We start from the raw sequence: 16,775 nt of genomic DNA on the forward strand, positions 1-16,775 counted from the left end.
GCTTTTAACCTGGGTGTATAATTCCTATCTAACATCAGTGAGCATTCAGCATATATAGAGAGGAAGAAACTAACTTCCTAGAAACAAATGAGTCCAAAGTTCTGCTCTACTGTGATTTGCATAAGGGTTGTTTCTTTGCAAAAGCATAGTTGACATAGAGCTGGGGGAGGAGTTAAGAGTTGTTTCTACAAGCAGTCTAGGGATGTGAAGGTCAGTGACAATATTCCAGCAATGACATATAAGAGGGAGACGTTCTACATTTATATGTACACTAGATTTATCTGGCATTACTTGCCTCCTTAGCTCCAGTTTTGGTTTTCGGAAAATAAAATGAAAATGTCCATGCTTCTTTTAAATTCTTGCTCTGGGGTGAGACTGGAGATGAGAGGTTCAGGATGCAGGCTGCCCGGGGTGAGAGACCTACCCCATCCTTCTCTCACTGCAGCAGCTTGGGACCTGGTGAGAAACATCTCTCCATGGCTGCTGCAGCTTCAGCAGGCACAGCCAGGGAGGGGTGCATGTCCCCCAGCTGGGGCAGGTCCCGGTCTGTCTGCCCCCGGTGCTCTCCAGGCTGAGTGAGGAATGCAGAAAACTGTGCACTTTCCCTTCGCTTCCTGGTGAAGGGGAATAGCCAGTGATGTCTCTGTACCAATTGGAGGGTGGGAGGGAAGGAAGAGGAACTTCAGCCCTCCCTGACCTCTCTAAAGGTTGCATGAGGGGTGGGAGGCTCGAGGCAGGGGCTGGGCAGTCCCAGAAGGGGGAAAGGTGCCCTCAGCTAACCTTTCTCACCTGCCTGGTGATTCTGTCCTTTTTTTTTTTTTTTTCTATATGGTTTTATGAGAAGCGATCCCATTTCAGGCATGTCCTATTTTCCTGGCACAACCGAACCCTGACCTTGCTTTAAATTATAAGAGGAAGCTGCATATCGAATCTGGTGGTCCAAGTTCTTTCCATTTAAGCAGAGTTCTTGGATGGATGGATGGATGAACAGAAAAACTCTCTCAAATATGTATTAGATTTCTTCAGTAGCGGTCAGCGATGGCATTCCAGGAATGCTAGTAGCAGGTATCTTAGTTCAATTTCAAAGTCAAACTTAGCCCCCCACTCTGCAAACATGTATACTTGTGCATAACTCTGAGCACGTGTAGTCCCAGAATATGGCTGGGATTTCCAAGAGGCCAAAGGACACTAGTGTCCAAGTCCTGAGGGATAGAAGTACCTAATTCCCATAGGCTCCTTTGTAAAATCCCAGGCTACTAGTGCTTTAAAATATATAGAAGGCTAAATAGTCCCCACCCTCCACACCCATTCCTGTGTTTTTGCTGACCTAACTTTTGGAGGGCCCAGGGATTTGGAGTGGTTGTTTGTAAGTGAATTAGTGGGGTGTCTTGAGGCTTTTGCTCACAGAGAGCTTTCTTCCTGACTGTCTAGGTCAGCAGTGTGCAACCCAAGGGGGTTGTGGCTGTCTTCCTGGGGGGTTGCCACGGCGGGGGAGAGGGGAGCGGCAGGGGAGCAGACCGATGCTTTAAATTAAAGGGGCACAACAAAATATTCCGGCTCTCTTTCCCTCCCCCCCCCCCCCCCCCCAAATAATCAAAATTTTCCCAGCACTACTGGTCTAGGTCATTGGAGTTAAATAGTTCTTTAGAACTTAGTGTTTTAAAGTCTGAATAAAAAGTCAGTTTTGCTTTCATATAATCAGGGCTCATAAACTTGGACTCCTAATATCCTGCTGCTACTTCAGATGTCAGTCTTCCAGGAAAAAACAGGGTAGATGATATAAGGCCTGAATTTCCAGTCATGATTGTTACAAATGGTTGTTTTTAAGAAGCTGCAGCTTTTTTTTTTCTCCCCCTTTGGTAAAGAATAGTTTCTTGTTGCGTCAGCTGTGGGACAGAGCTATTAGTTAAACTACATTAGTGTCAGGTAGGACACTGTTGCTCTCATATAATGTCATCTTAGTAAGGGACTTGAATTTTACAAGTGAAGATTAATCTTTTGCATTTGACAGACTCTGGTGTTGTCAGAGCATAGAGAAAATAACTGAGCTTCTGCAAGGATAAGCCGCAGCTCCTAGTATAAGTAAACTCAGATACTAGCACTGCTGGCAGAGACGTCTGGCTAACAGCAAAACTGGAATGCATACAGAAATGCACGTGGCTAATGACTTGCAGTAATAGTTGTACAGTGAAGGGGAAATTTGAGCCATAAAGTCTTTCAACAAATAGGCAAATAGCTCCTGTTAGATCCTGCATTTCTGTGGAGAGGTTATGTTACTGTATGAGCAGTGAAACTCTGGCCCCTCACTACCTTTCTTGGTAAAGGATGCTATGTTTACATCTACACTGCAGCGGGGTACTGGAGGTATCCTGAAATAGCTATTCCATGTCTTTTGAGCGTGCCCATTATTTCGAAATATAACGGGCTCACTATTGCGATGTCCCTGTAAACCTCATTTCATGAGGAGTCAGGGACGTTTCAAAATAGCGCTTTATTTCAAAATAAGTGCTGTGTAGACAGCGTCAAATTTCAAAATAAGCTATTTTGAAATTGACTCGAAATGAGCGACACAATTTGCATAGCTCAAATTGTGTAGTGTTTTGCACTCTGGGGGCAGTGTGGACGCACCCGATGGGAAAAGACCATTGCAGACAGATGAATGTTGGAGACCAGAGATCTCCAGCTGCGCAAGGGGGGGATGTATAAACCCAGTTGTGAAGAGTCAGTTCTGCCGTCGTGGATGCTTGCTGTGGAAGGCAGGTTGAGGTTCCAGACGTGCTCCTGCAGCTGACCCCCCGCAACACTGTGGAACGCCTGTTAGAGGTTGGCCATATTTTATGCTTTAGGTCACTGGTTTCCAACCTTTTTAAGCACAAGACCTTTTATTTATTTATTTTATTTATTTTAAGTGCAAGTGCGATCCAGGATCTACTGCAAACCAAATACCCTTGCCAGCCTCCTTCGTGCCCCTTCTCCGAGGCCCTGCCCCTGCTCACTCGTCCTCCCTCCCCCATTCTCCCTCCCTTTCACCAGGCAGGGGCAGAGAGTTGGGGCACAGGCTCTGGTCTTAGGCTAAGGGATTTGGAGTGTGAGAGCTCTGAGCTGAGCCTGGGGCAGGGAGTTGGGGTGCAGGAAGGGGGCTCAAGGTGCAGGCTCTGTAAAGGAGTTTGGGTCCAGGGGGCTCAGGGCTGGCGCTTGGGATGCAGGAGGGGTTCATGACTGGGCAGGGGTTTGGAGCTGGCTCCAGCTGGGCACTGCTTACCTCAGGTGGCTCCTGGGTGGTGGTGCAGTGGGGCTAAGACAGGCTCACCCCTGCTCTGGCCCTGCACCGCTCTCAAAAGCAGCCAGCAAACTCCCTCCATCCCAAGCCCCGTTGTGCTCCTCTCCATTGTGTGGAGATAGAATACAAGGTGGGAGGGGGGCACCCTGACATCCACGCCCCCTCCTCTCCCTTCCCTGCTCTGCACAGCAAGCAGGAGGCTCCGGGGGGTAGGGGGGAAAGGGCAGCTCCCAGGCAAAGGGCAGGAGATGCACAGCAGTGGGGGGGGGGGGGCAGTTGAAGTGCTGTGCTTGATAGCCTCTTGGCCAACCCAGTCAGGATCACCTGTCAGACTCCAAGATCCACCAGTAGATTCTGAGCTACTGGTTGGTGACCACTGCTTTAGAAGAATCTCTGTGTTTGTAGGATCAGGCCCTCCAATGGTAATGCTTTTAAATTCCATGCTGATGCATCTCTAGGAGAGAGAGAGAGAGAGACGGCTGCTGCTCCCATTTATGCTGAAAATCTTGCAGCAAACTTACATGCCTCCTGACTGGTCTTTCCTTTCCATGGACAGGGTAGTGAAATCCAGGACAGTGCCTATTTGGACGGTGAAAGCACGTACAGTGAGGCAGAGCTGTTCCCTGATGAAGACACGATGACTCTGGCCCAGCAAGAGGTTCACCATGAGTCCGACATGGACAGCGCCATCGAGAGCGTGCAGAGCTCAGAAGCATCTGACGTGTGTTGCAGCGAAGAGAAGGACGTTGTGCTCAGCGGACTCTTTCTGCCTGTAGACAAGTGAGTGGTGATGTCTGTCAAGGCACAAGTCTTAGGCAGGGGAGGGGCTAAACCAGCTGATCCCTGGTTTTAGGCCTGTCTGGGCTGAAGTTCTCAGATGTCTGGAATAGGGATGTGAACGACTAGTTCCTTCTCTTCCCGCCTCCTCCCCCTCCCCCCCGCCCTTGCTGCCTCTATCAGAAAGAGGCATCAAGGGGGAGTGGAAGAGGAAGGAGCAGCTCCATGCGGCGCTGCTGCTTTGAAATGCCACCTGCAGCATTTCAAAGCGGCAGCATGCATGGAGCCCAGCGTCAGCCCTGAGTGCCCAGCTGGCCCGGGCTACACATGGTGTTTCAAAGCGGCAACGCCGCATGGAGTCCTGGGTCTGCCGCTTTGAAACTGTGTGCTGCCACTTTGAAACGCCGCAGGGAGCATGGGGCTGGTGGAGGGACAGCTTGAGTCCCCCGCTGGCCCCGTGCTCCTGCAACGCTTTCGACTTTGAAGTGTAGCAACAGCCCTGGGACTATTGCTACACTTCAAAGACAGAGGCGCCTGTATCGACTAGTCGAAATTTTACATCCCTAGCCTGAGATTGAGTGTCCAGATCCTTCTATTGAAAATTGAATGGGATTTGGTCACCATCTCCCTGGGTGGCTTTGAAAACCACAGCCCCTCCTGTCTTCTAGCATGTTCTCCAGGCTCTCGCAGGGTTAACACGTGACAGTTCGGCTGAAGCTGAGTCCCATTTTAGAATGACAACACCAGCTACTTATGAATTTGGATCACCATGCTAATTGCCCAAAATGGGTGGATTTTTCATAGCCCATTGGCATTAACTCGAAGCAACAGAGCTTGTAAGTGGTTCTCCAGCCTAAGTCAGTCTCTGCCAACACACTCCAAGGATGGGAGGGCCTGGCTGCATTGACTTGGTAGGGGTAGTGGAGGAGTTTGTTGCCATCCTCGGTGCTGGGTTCCCCCTGGCGTCTGGAGGCACCTTTAGGTTTGTTGGCAGCTAGGGTGTTTCAGGCGTGGGTCTGCAACGTTAAGAAGTCATGTCTGGCAGCCAGGGAAGGACACACAACTTGTGACCACCTGTGACAAGTTTAGTGTAAGTGACTTGCCCAGCATCGGGTAGAACTGTGGGCACCATCCAGCCGATCGCAATCGACTGGTTGATCACAGGGGCACTGCCAGTTGATTGCAAGGCAGATGTTCTCAGCCCCCTCTTCTCCCCATTTCCAACAAGGAGCCCTGCGGCATGCGGGGAGGGAGTCCCACAGTTCTGTACCAGATCTGGAATTGGATCTGGCGCGGAGCCTAGGGACTTCTCCCTCCCTCCCTCCCGCAATGTTGAAGGAAAGGAGGAAGGCAGCACAGGGAAGGAAGGGAAGACTGGAAAGTGTGCACCTCTCGCCTGCCCACAACAGCACGTGCGCTTTCTTTTCTACCCTTCCTTCCCCATGCTCCAGGAAGAGGGGTGGGGGGGTAGTTAAAATGGCAGGGCAGGATCCAGAGCCACTGGATTTCTTAAAGGAGCCACGTGTGTGCTTCTTCCAGTGCTGCCTTCAGATCCTGCCTCAGATCTTCATTCCTGGAGACCCCCAGGTATCAGCTGAGCTGCTCCTGCTCCCCCCCCCCCCCACCAGCACCCTGGCCAGGCCCCCACCAGCACCATGCTGCTGCCCCCTTCCTCCTCGCCAGACTCCTATCCCCAGCTTGGCTCCTGTACCCTACTTTCCACCCAGATTCTGCTAGGACACTGGCATGGAACCTCTGTGGCAGAGGCAGGGATATGATCCAACGTCATGACCCTCTTTCTCTTCCTATGATCCCCTGCCTCATTCACTTCACAGCTGGCATTCAGACTATGGGAGGGAAGGTCCCAACCACTAAAGTATTTCAGGAGCTATGGGTCTAGATAACAGAAGAACAAGGCCTAGCCCAGGGGTCCAATCTGGCGCTGGGGAACAGTTGGCCTTGAGGAGGAGGGTAAAGGGGTCAGGGTGCAAGCCTAGGACTTGGAGTCAATTCTCTGATCCACCACAGGCTTCCTAGGCAACTCAGTCTGTCTATGCCTCAGTTCCCTCTCTGTAAAATGGGGATAACAGTCCTATCCTACCTCACACTGGAGTTCCGAGGGTAAAGCTGAGGTGCTCGGTAGCTGTGGTAAAGGGGTCCAGATAACATAACAGCTGTCATATCTATAGACATTTTGCCCCCCCCCCCCCCCTTCCATGCACTCTCCATACTACAACCTTAAAGAACAGAAGGTGCTAAAATGCTTCGCTGACTAGTTACTGATCTGCCCTCCACTCCCCCCAGGAGTGATAATATGATAAATCCCTTCTATCAGGATATAAACTAGCCTATCTTTATGGTCCCAAATGTCCTCTTTTCCCGCACCTGACGTGAGTTGCCCTAAATTCTAGCAGGGTGTGATTGTGCCATCCAGCCATCATTCACTTCGAGATATTGCTTCATTTAAATTTTAGATTCCAGAAGAAACCAGGTACAAATGAAAGGGTCACGCTCACGAGCTCTTTGTAAAAAGAGCAGTGATGCAGAAACAATTGCGGTGTCTAGGAGACCTGAGCCAGGTTCCCATTGCTTTCCGGCTCTGCCACTGACGTGGCATGTGACCTTGGGCAAATTATTTAACTCTGCTCTCTACCTCATCTTTTTAAAACAATCCCTGAACGTTCAGGACAGGGTTGTGGATTGTGACACTGCTCCCACCAGTGGCATGAGCTCATGAAAGGCAAGAGAGCAAAAGTAGAGCCTGCACATCTGCAGATAACTGCTTTATAGCCGCAGGTATCCATGGACGTGGATGCCGATATCCGCAGTTCATTTTTGCAGATATGAACCAGATATGAACTAGTGTTCCTTCTAATCTGTGCACTTGGGCAGCTAACCAGGAGAAATTCAAATGCCACCCAGCTGATTAGCAGAGTGCCCATAGCTGGCCGCTTGTGTTTCTACCAGTGGTGCATATCTGCAAATGCCTCCATGCACATAACATTTATTCCGCACATGGATTTAGAGAACATTGATGCACATTTTATATCTAGAACCTGCAAATTTGCAGATATCTGCTTTGTATCCGCATATGTGGATGCAGCTATCCGTGGATTGTTTTTGCTGATGGGGATACCAATTTTGTATCTGTACAAGGCTCTAAGCAGGAGATGCTGAAACTGTTATAAGTCAGAAGTAACGAGTCTTGTTTCTCTGCTCATTTGTCCTGTCAACTTCACCAAATACAAACACACACTTTTATATAGACTTATTGCTGTAATGATGTGGATGCATTTTTTTTAACTATTTATAGTAAATACAAGTGGATCATGAAAGCTTTTGACTTTGAATAAGGAGTCACCAGCCCAAACTGGCTGAGAAACAGACAAAAGGAGGCAGGCAGTCTTACGAGGGTTGGCTTCCTACCATTCTGATGTTTTGTTTCAGGTCAAGTCCTCACAACCCCTCTGCAGCATCTGACCTCTCCACCTATTCCACCGCCTCTCTGATCAGTAACGAGGAACAATTTGAAGACTACGGGGAAGGAGACGATGTGGATTTTACCCCCAGCAGCCCGTGCCCTGATGATGAGACCAGAACAAATGCCTACTCTGACCTTGGCTCCTCTGTGTCTTCCAGGTTGCTCCTTACTCTGATTTACCTTTTGAGAGCACGTACCAGACCTTCCTGCGATCGTCTAGTTATTTTAAAGCTGAAGTTCAGTGTCTGTCCACAACACAGTTGGCAAAGGTCTTGCTTGTAAAAACCACGGCAACGATTATGATGTTTCCAGTGACCATGACGTCCAGTCACACAGAAATAAACCTCTAGTTTTGCACCTAGATGTAGTCTCCTAATATACAGCAACTCGTGCATGCCACAACCAGAACCACAATTAGAAACTGATAGAAATGTAGCCGTGTTAGTCTGGGGTAGTTGAAGCAAAATGCAGGACAATGTAGCACTTTAAAGACTAACAAGATGGTTTATTAGATGATGAGCTTTCGTGGGCCAGACCCGAAGTGGGTCTGGCCCACGAAAGCTCATCATCTAATAAACCATCTTGTTAGTCTTTAAAGTGCTACATTGTCCTGCATTTTGCTTCAATTAGAAACTGACTGACTTAAAGCTGGAAATCTGATTATTTTGAGCAATGTTAGTCCTTGGGTAATGTCTGGGGGTGGCTAGTATGAAAGTCTCCCCCCCCCCAATCTCCTTATTAGTGTTCTAACGCTGGGTATTAAATACTCACTTAAAGACATGAGCGAATTGAACCAAAATGTCTTAAGTCAGCAGTTCTCAAACTTAAATAACCCAAGGACCCCCTCATCTTGATTGAAAATGTTTCATGGACCCTCCAGGCCCCACCCCCTCCCTTCTCTTTCTGCCCCCTCGCCACCCCTGCTCCTCTTCTCTCCCCCAAGCGTGGCCTATTCTTCCTCCCCGCATCACCTGCATGCTACAAAACAGCTGTTTCCTGCTGTGCAGGAGTGACTGGGAGCAGGGAGGAGGAGGAGTTGGTCAGCAGGGCCAGTGTCCTTGAACATGATTCCACCACCTCCTGAGCATGCCCCACCCCCTCAGTATCTCCTGCACGCTGCATGCAGGCGACACAGGGAGGAGTTGATGGAGGGAGGGGGCTGGTGGATCCCCTGGAGTACCCTCTCAGACCCCCGCCCCCAGTGGTGTGAGGACCCCTGGTTGAGTAACACTATCTTAAATCACTGGGCGAAGCACTCACTCTTCTTTACTACTTGGAGAGAAGCTGGCCTGCAAACAGCTGGGTCCTGTCTTTTCCCAGCACCCTGGGCTCCGAAAACTGGACTCTTGGTGGTTCTGATAGCATACCCCAGTTTGAAAGCTACTGGTCTGTGTGAGCTCTCATCAGGGGGGTACACCAGAAAAATTCTGTAATGGTACCAACACACTTAATTTTGCCAGAGTTGGCAGTCTAATCGTAGGACTTGTCTATACTTCTGGGATCATTCATGTTCGGGAGGACCCACTAAATAGGATGCTGAGGGTGCCCCTGTCGACCCCAGTACTTCTTGGAGTCGCAAGGAGTAAGGGAAGTCAATGGGAGAAACTCTCTTGTCAGCCTCCGGCAGTGGGGCTGCTCCAGAAATTCATTTTAAGGTACATCAACTCCAGCTACACAGTTCTCCTAGCTGGGGTTGCAGAGCTTAAACTGAATTTCTCTCCCAGTGTAGACCTGGCCATACGTATGTTATGACCCTCTCTCAGGTATGTGGTCGAGTTTGTATGCGTTATTTTTATAGGGGTAGGCAGCCTACAAAGTTTGAAAACCACTGACATAGACCATAGAAGAGACAATTTGCTCTGTTAAAATCTCTCCTCCAAGTGGGATTTGGTATTGCAGTAACTAAGTTGTAGTTGTTCCAGAGCCCATTCCGATCCCCATCTTTGCTCCTGTAACTGGCCTTGACAGAGCAGCTGGGATGGGAGCAACGTTCCTTCTAAACTTGTCCACTCGTGTGGAATAATTTTATGTGCACCAAGGCATGTGTAAATGTGCACCACCAGTAGAAACAAAAACCTAGTTGTAGATGCTCTGCTCATCAATTGGGCAGCACTTGAATCTGTCCTGAGTGGCCACACAGCTTACAAGGAGCACTGAATTCCCCAGCATGACAGTTTATGAAATACCATCAAGAGGGAAATGAATGTGAATTAGTTACAATAGCCAGTAATATGTCTCCTTTGTCACACACAGTGCGGGGCAAACCCCAAGGAAAATGAGGCACATTTATAACAGCGAGTTGCTGGACGTCTACTGTTCACAGTGCTGCAAAAAAATAAACCTGCTTAATGACTTGGAAGCCAGGCTGAAAAACTTGAAAGCAAACAGGTGAGTAGCCAGCACTCTTCTCAGCAGCCCCTTTTGAAATGGGGCGAGCCAGCAGTCAAAGCAACAGCTGCTAAATGAGGAGGAAACTGCAGTTATATGCCCCATCCACGAGCTCTTAAGTTGCAGAGTGAAGGTGATATTTGCCTGTGGAGCAGCCTCTCACTGCTCAGCGCAGGTGGATAAAGCGCTGGGATTTGTCTCGGATTGTTCCCTGTAGCACATTTCTGTCACTGAGTTGATCTAGTGAGTCTCTGGGGCGGATCCACAGCTAACGTCAATTGTCCTCACTCCATTGATGTCAGTGGAGCTATGACTGTTTACATCAGCCAAGAATCTGCCTCAGGATCTCTAGATTCCGCGGCTTGATACTGCAGCTGCAGAATGGGTGGTAGGAAAGTGGCTTGAAGATTTTATTGTCACTAAAAGGCAGATTTGGGGAAACAATGCAACTTTAGAATCAGGATGATGGTCACTTGTATCCCCTTCAGTTCTAACCTTTTCTTGAAACCCCTGTGCCGAGTGTTGCCACCCGCATGTAGCCAGACAATTGCAAAGCATTTTCCTTGGACTCGGAAGGAGTCTGAATATTTCTACACATTCCCTGCGTATTGTGGCAATTCATCTGTGAACCTTTAGCTCCCCCTAGAAACAGAATATGCCGCTTGCCTTGTTTCACAAGAACATAATGCACTTCTCTAGGCTCGATCAAACAATGGCATCGTATATTGTTATGGAACAGCGAGAGCTGCTGTCACCGCTGAAATGTTCAACATGACAGTGACATCTTTATTATGAAATTTGATATTGCAGCTGAGAGTCCTGAATTTAGTGTAGTGTTCTGCTTCAGCAAAAGATGTGCGATCCGTTACTGATACGGCGCCATGCGCTTCTAGATACCTTTGGGTGGGGGCAACTGTTGGAAATGCTTGTCTGTGAAAGCTGCAGCCGAGATTGTATGATAGTTTCATTTTGATTCAAGCTGGTAAAACATACCAGGGAATTTTGTACTGAATACAGTATTCCCAAGGTCATTTTATTAGGGATCACAGTAGTTTATAGCTCTACGCCCAACTTAATGGTACCGCAGCTTATGGTGATGAGAATTTATGAGCATTTTTTGGATGACGCAAATTAAAAGCTAAAGTAAGATAGCTGTATGTGCTGTACAGAACTCAGTTGGCAACTGTTGAGATTGGCTATTGTGCGGTTCAATAACAAATACTCTGTTTACTTATTACTTTATTCCTTCTGTCTCTGCGTAGCCCCAACCGAAAAATATCCAGCACAGCTTTTGGGAGGTAAGAAACATGAGCGTGTTCTGTGTCTTTGAAATCATTTGTGACCAGAATTCATGTTGATGCCATGGATGGATGCTCAGAATGAATTACTCAAAGGAAATCAAATAGAGTGCACAGAAGAGAAACTTGGGGGGGAGGAAGTGTGGGAGAGGGGAGGTTTGACAGGGTAGATGTTGAAAGCAGCTTCATTGGAAGAATTACAACTTCTCCCTGATTTTTCTCATTGAAGTTTAACATTCCTCCTTCTCTTTCTTCTCCAGTCAAGTTGGTTAGTCAAACCCTTGTGTACCAGCTTTTTTGACTTATTTCTATCCTCTGCTAGGCCTAATTCTGTGAGGGGTTTGAGAGATTCTCATGGACATGGAGAGCACTCAGCACTCCCAAGTCCCTGGTGAACGAACAAACTACCCACCAGTGCGAAGGAGAGACTGCATTGGCTTGGCATTGCACACGAGAGGGAAGCTAAGCTAGCTAGCTAATTCTGAGTTAGTGGGAGGTTGCTGAAAGGGTTGTAATCTTTCAGGAGACCGCCATGGCAACTTGGGGACTGGAATTAGGAAGACTAGAATTTGATTTACTGAGCTGCAACCTTCAGTGTTGCACAGATGAGCAAACCGCTCAGAGCCATACTAATCAGTAGCAGGCGCTTGGGCCTGAGAAGGCGAAATGGCAAGATGTTCCCGAGTTAAGAGTTTGAAAAGATGCCATCCTGCGCTGCTTGTTTTAATGATTTATTTTAACTTGTTTGCTCCATCAGGCATTGCTATTACTGCCTTCCTGGCCTAACTTTGTTGCCAGAGCACAAAGGGAATTGCCCATTTGTTTAACAGTGCCGGTCACCAGATTCTGGTCCCAATTTGACTAGCAACAAACATTTGCATCATGGAATAAACTTGTTGGTTAAAATAGAACTACAGGTTGAACCTCCCATATCTGGGACTCTCTGGTCCAGCTACATCTGTGGTCTGGAAGGGCCACGGATGTTGCTGGACCAAAGAGCCCCAGATGCAGGAGTAGGAGCCAGCTGAGAGAACACGGAGGCTGGGGAGCCTATGCTGGGCAGCAGCTAAGAAGCCCCCATCCTGGCCAGGGAACCCCCGGTGGCAGCAAGGCCGGTGGCAGCTGGGTGGCCCCAACCAGGGACGCCGGGAAACCCCTGGTGGCTGCAGGGCCGAGGTGACCGGGCAAACTCCCTGGCTGGAGAATCCCAGGGAATCCCTAGCAGTGTGGGGCCGGTCCTGGAAGTGGGACGGGTTGGCTGGCAGCCCCAGATGGGAACCCCAGGGAACACCCTGTGGTAGTGGGGCGGGCAGCAGCCGGGCGGTCCCAGCTGGGAACCCCAGGGTGCAGGCAGCAGAGTGGGAAACCCCTGCTGGGTCAGCCCTTAGCGGGGCCATCAGCAAGGCAGGGAGCCCTGGAGGCAGCCAGCAGGGGAGCACTGACCTCCCCTGGTCCGGCAAACTCCCTGGTTTGGGATGCTCTGGTCCCGAGGATGCTGGACCAGGGAGCACCATACTGTACAAATGTAAGTGTAATCAGGCCCATGCATAGTTAAGTTTTGTTGAAGCTATTGCATCGATGTTCGCTGGGACGCTGAAGGTGCAAAGCCAGTACATAAAACAGGGAAACCTTTTTTTTTTCTATGACTTAAAAAGAATCCTTCTGCTCTTCCAGACAACTCTTCCACAACAGTAACTTCAGCAGCAGCAATGGCAGCACAGAGGACTTGTTCAGAGACAGCATAGACTCGTGTGACAACGATATCACTGAAAAGGTGAGGAGCCTTCACGCCCTGTTGATAGATTCCACAGAGCTTTTGCTAGTGCATCCGGCAACATAGCTGTGCACCAGAAAAAACCATGGGGGGGAGGGGAGGGCTAGTAGTTCCTATGGGCAAGTGACTTCAGTTGTGATGGCTAACAAGTGAGTAGTAATGGAATAGCCCAAAGTTAGAGTTCACTCCCTCTCCCATGCGAAGCACAAGAGCCTAACCGAAAAGAGAATAAAAGTACAAGCCAAGAATTCCAGATTGTAATACTAGCAGAATTACCCAGCATTGCCTGGGTACTTCAGGGCAGGACCTTGGGGAAGCATGTGTGAGTAGGGCAGGTTTCAGGAGGCTGGGGGCCAGGACCATGTTGCCGCGCCCCCCCCCCCCCCCCCCAAAGTGCTATGGCCAAGGGCTGGGAGAGGAGGAAAGGGTTTGGGGCTGGGGGTGCTACTTGCTGGCAGGTAAGATGGCAGAGCCCCAGCGGACACTCTGCAGGAGAGCTCTCCAAACAATAGCCCCTCCCTTTGGAAAACAGTCCTTTTCCCAGGGCCTCTGCTTCTCCTGGCACAACCAAACCCTAATCTTACTTTTTGGTAGACAGTGTCACCTAACATGTGATGGCCATAGCTCTTACCAAATAGGAGTTCTTGAACAGACACACATACAGAGGCCCTTCAAAATATATATGTACGTATGGATGGAGGACGATGGCTAAGCTTGATCAATAAATAAGCTTTTCACTGAGCAAGAAATTGAAAAGCAACAGTGGGTCTGATTTTCATTTCCACTAAAGGCTGGTCTAAACCTAGCTGTTGTATTGATGTTTGTTACGTGGAAGGGATTTTTTGTGTTAACTAAAATAGTTATCCCAGGAAAATCCTGTGTGGGTTCAGTTACAGCAATATATAAAGGTGTTTTATGCCAGCGTAGTCTAGTCTCTTTTCCCTACAATAATAGCTATGCTGGTATAACTGCATGTACTACTTTAACTAGTACAGGCAGTCCCCGGGTTACATGGATCCGACTTACATCGGATCCCTACTTACAAACGGGGTGAGGCAACCCTGCACTAGCTGCTTCCCCCCAGCAGACCAGGGAGACACGAAGCTAGCGCCCCATCCCCAGCAGACCAGGGAGACACGAAGCTAGCGCCCCATCCCCAGCAGACCAGGGAGACACGAAGCTAGCGCCCCATCCCCAGCAGACCAGGGAGACGCAGAGCGGCTTTCCTCAGCAGACACCTCAGCTTGAGAATAAAGGACTGAGGGAAGTGAGGTGTGGGAGAATAAAACTGAGCTCTGGAGCAATGTTTGGCTAGAGTTTCTCCTACAATATGTACCAGTTCCGACTTACATACAAATTCAACTTTAGAACAAACCTACAGTCCCTATCTTGTACGTAACCCGGGGACTGCCTGTATAGTGAAGTGTATGTGTAACTCTCACATCTTCTGGGGGTGGTGCACTGTCCCGTCTAGTGGCAACAAGGCCACTTACGGAGAATGAATCTGCTCCATAGCCTTAGCTGAGAGCCAGCTGGCTTTTAGCTCATGTGATAGAGGCTCATGCCTTAAGCTCCAGAGGTCCCAGGTTTGATTCTGCCTACAGACAACCAGGGTACATGTAGACAAAACCCTTTTAAAGGGCTTTTAAAATGGATATATCCATAAGTCAGTGCGAATGACACAAATGTTCCCTTTATGGTCCCTCTGGGCTGTCAGAGCAGTGTAAAGAAGCCTTAATGTGAAGGAGATTGGGCCCACTGTGTCTGGCAATTCTGTTATCCGGGCATCTTCTCATTTGCTTCAACTCAGTTTCTTAAACTGATGCTCAGGGAATGTAAGTCCAGAATTTGCATAAGCAAACTCAGGCTTTAGGTGCCTGGTTTCTGAGCCCAGCTTTGGAGACACCTGACAGGGGCGAGATTACTTCAGGGAGATGAGCACCCACGAATCCAAACGCAGGCCCAAGATGTCTCTAGTTGGTTTCTGTGACCTATCCAGGCTGCAGCAGGAAGTCCATGGCAGGGCTGAGTGTAGAGCCCAGATTTTTTTTCCTGCCTGGGGCCCTGTCCTACTGTGTCTCATTGCCTCCCACAGGCTGACTCTAAAATGGCCCTTCAAGGGAGTCTTGTGAGAGTCACTTTGGTGGAAGCAGAGGTTGCTGAGCACCTAGAAGGATTCACCCTAATAAGCACTGAGGCCTTGTCTAGACCGCTGTGGGCATTAGTACTATGAATAGTGTAGCTGAAGTTGAGGTGCTTAGGTCTGCCTGCCACGGTGTCTTCACAGCACTAAGTCAATAGCTGGCACCCTCCCGTTGACGCTGCTTACTCTTCTCACTTTGGTGGAGTAACAGGAGTCAACAGGAGAGCACTCGGTGGTCAATTTATCATGTCTGTTCTAGACATGATAAATTGACCTCTGCTGGATTGATCCCTGCCTATCGATCCAGCCCATAGGGAAGACATGCCTGAGTCTCAGTATGCTACAGTGTGGCAAGTAGCTCAGGGTGATTCATGCAGATGAAGGAATGACAGCCTGTCTGTTAAAGCAATGCTAAGTAGATTAATTTCTCTATGTATTTAGTTCTAATAAAATGCACTTCTAAGCGTTGATTCATTGCACATTTGCATTGATCAGCTTTGGGATGTGAACTCATGAGAGGATCAGAATTAGATGAACTCGTGCTTTCTTGGAAACAGAGACCTTCGTATTAAATGTTCCCATTGGCACCAAAGTGTACCCTGTTGTGGCTAGATATGAGAGGTGGGGGAATGGGGATGTTAAATATCGGTTAAATTGAATAGTCGAGTAACCTCGTGAATTCTTATTGGTTACTCAACTATTCTGTAGTCCCCGGGGGTGGAGTCAGCAGCCAGTGCTCTCCAGCCCTACTCCCGAGCACCCCCCTGCAACTCTGCAATGCTGCTTCTGTATCCGAGGCAGTAGCACATGTACCAGGTGGGAGCTGATCTGCAAGGGGAGTCAGTTTAAAACCAGCTCCCCTCACAGACCATCCCCTGTCCAGGGCGGTTCTGAGCTTCCTTACCTGGCGCAAGGTAGGCAGCCCAGTGCAGTCCTGGCCACCCAGCTTCTAATACACTTTGTAAATGCAGAGCTGCAGCAGGAGCTAGGTCTTGGACCCAGCGCAAGCCGGGACTGAGCCAGGCTGCTGGCCAGCCTGCTAAAAAATGTACTGGCAGGATGGGGGGGGGGGGTAATGCGGGTAGTCTATACCATTAACTTATAAGCTTTTGCTTATCAGTTAATTGGCTACACTATTACATCCCTAGTTGGGAAGGTTTGAAAGAGACTCAGATCCGCTTCTCTTTCTAGGTCACTTATTTAGAAAAAAAGGTGACCGAACTGGAGAATGATAACATGACTAATGGAGACCTGAAGAGCAAACTGAAACAGGAGAACACGCAGCTAGTTCACAGGTAATAAAACATGCAGCCTGCTTCCTCGGTGCTCTGTCACAGTTATGTTCAGGGGCAGAGCTAGAATGAGACTCTCTGGAAAGGAGAGATCCAGTTTTGGGTCCCAGAGGCTTAAATAGAATGAAGAAGGTACTTTCAGTTGAATTTTATGCATCTCCCTGTCATACAAACCTCTTCATCTAGGAAGCCAAAAAAATTCAACACCACAGCCTTGCTGCATGTTCAGTGAGTTTCTTCCTCTGAACAAGCTTAGCGATGTAGCAATTCTGCTACTTTCAAGCAGGGTATCTGACTCACTTGCAGCTGGCTGACCAGGGGGGACACTCCACGTTGTTATGA

The 16,775-nt window shown here is 48.9% G+C and overlaps 1 protein-coding gene across 4 annotated transcripts in view; it reads left to right on the forward strand.

Annotated features, from left to right (window-relative positions):
• RAB11FIP4 (RAB11 family interacting protein 4) overlaps positions 1-16,775 on the forward strand; it is a 308,983-nt gene that overhangs the window by 264,793 nt on the left and 27,415 nt on the right. For all 4 annotated transcript variants that reach the window (XM_075903842.1, XM_075903844.1, XM_075903845.1 and 1 more), the window contains 6 exons: positions 3,837-4,060; positions 7,505-7,696; positions 9,792-9,926; positions 11,189-11,224; positions 12,899-12,998; positions 16,333-16,436. In XM_075903842.1, coding sequence (XP_075759957.1) covers positions 3,837-4,060; positions 7,505-7,696; positions 9,792-9,926; positions 11,189-11,224; positions 12,899-12,998; positions 16,333-16,436 — 791 coding nt within the window. The remainder of the gene's footprint in view (positions 1-3,836; positions 4,061-7,504; positions 7,697-9,791; positions 9,927-11,188; positions 11,225-12,898; positions 12,999-16,332; positions 16,437-16,775) is intronic.

Source organism: Pelodiscus sinensis, chromosome 20 (assembly GCF_049634645.1).
Source record: "Pelodiscus sinensis isolate JC-2024 chromosome 20, ASM4963464v1, whole genome shotgun sequence".
NCBI lineage: Eukaryota > Metazoa > Chordata > Testudines > Trionychidae > Pelodiscus > Pelodiscus sinensis.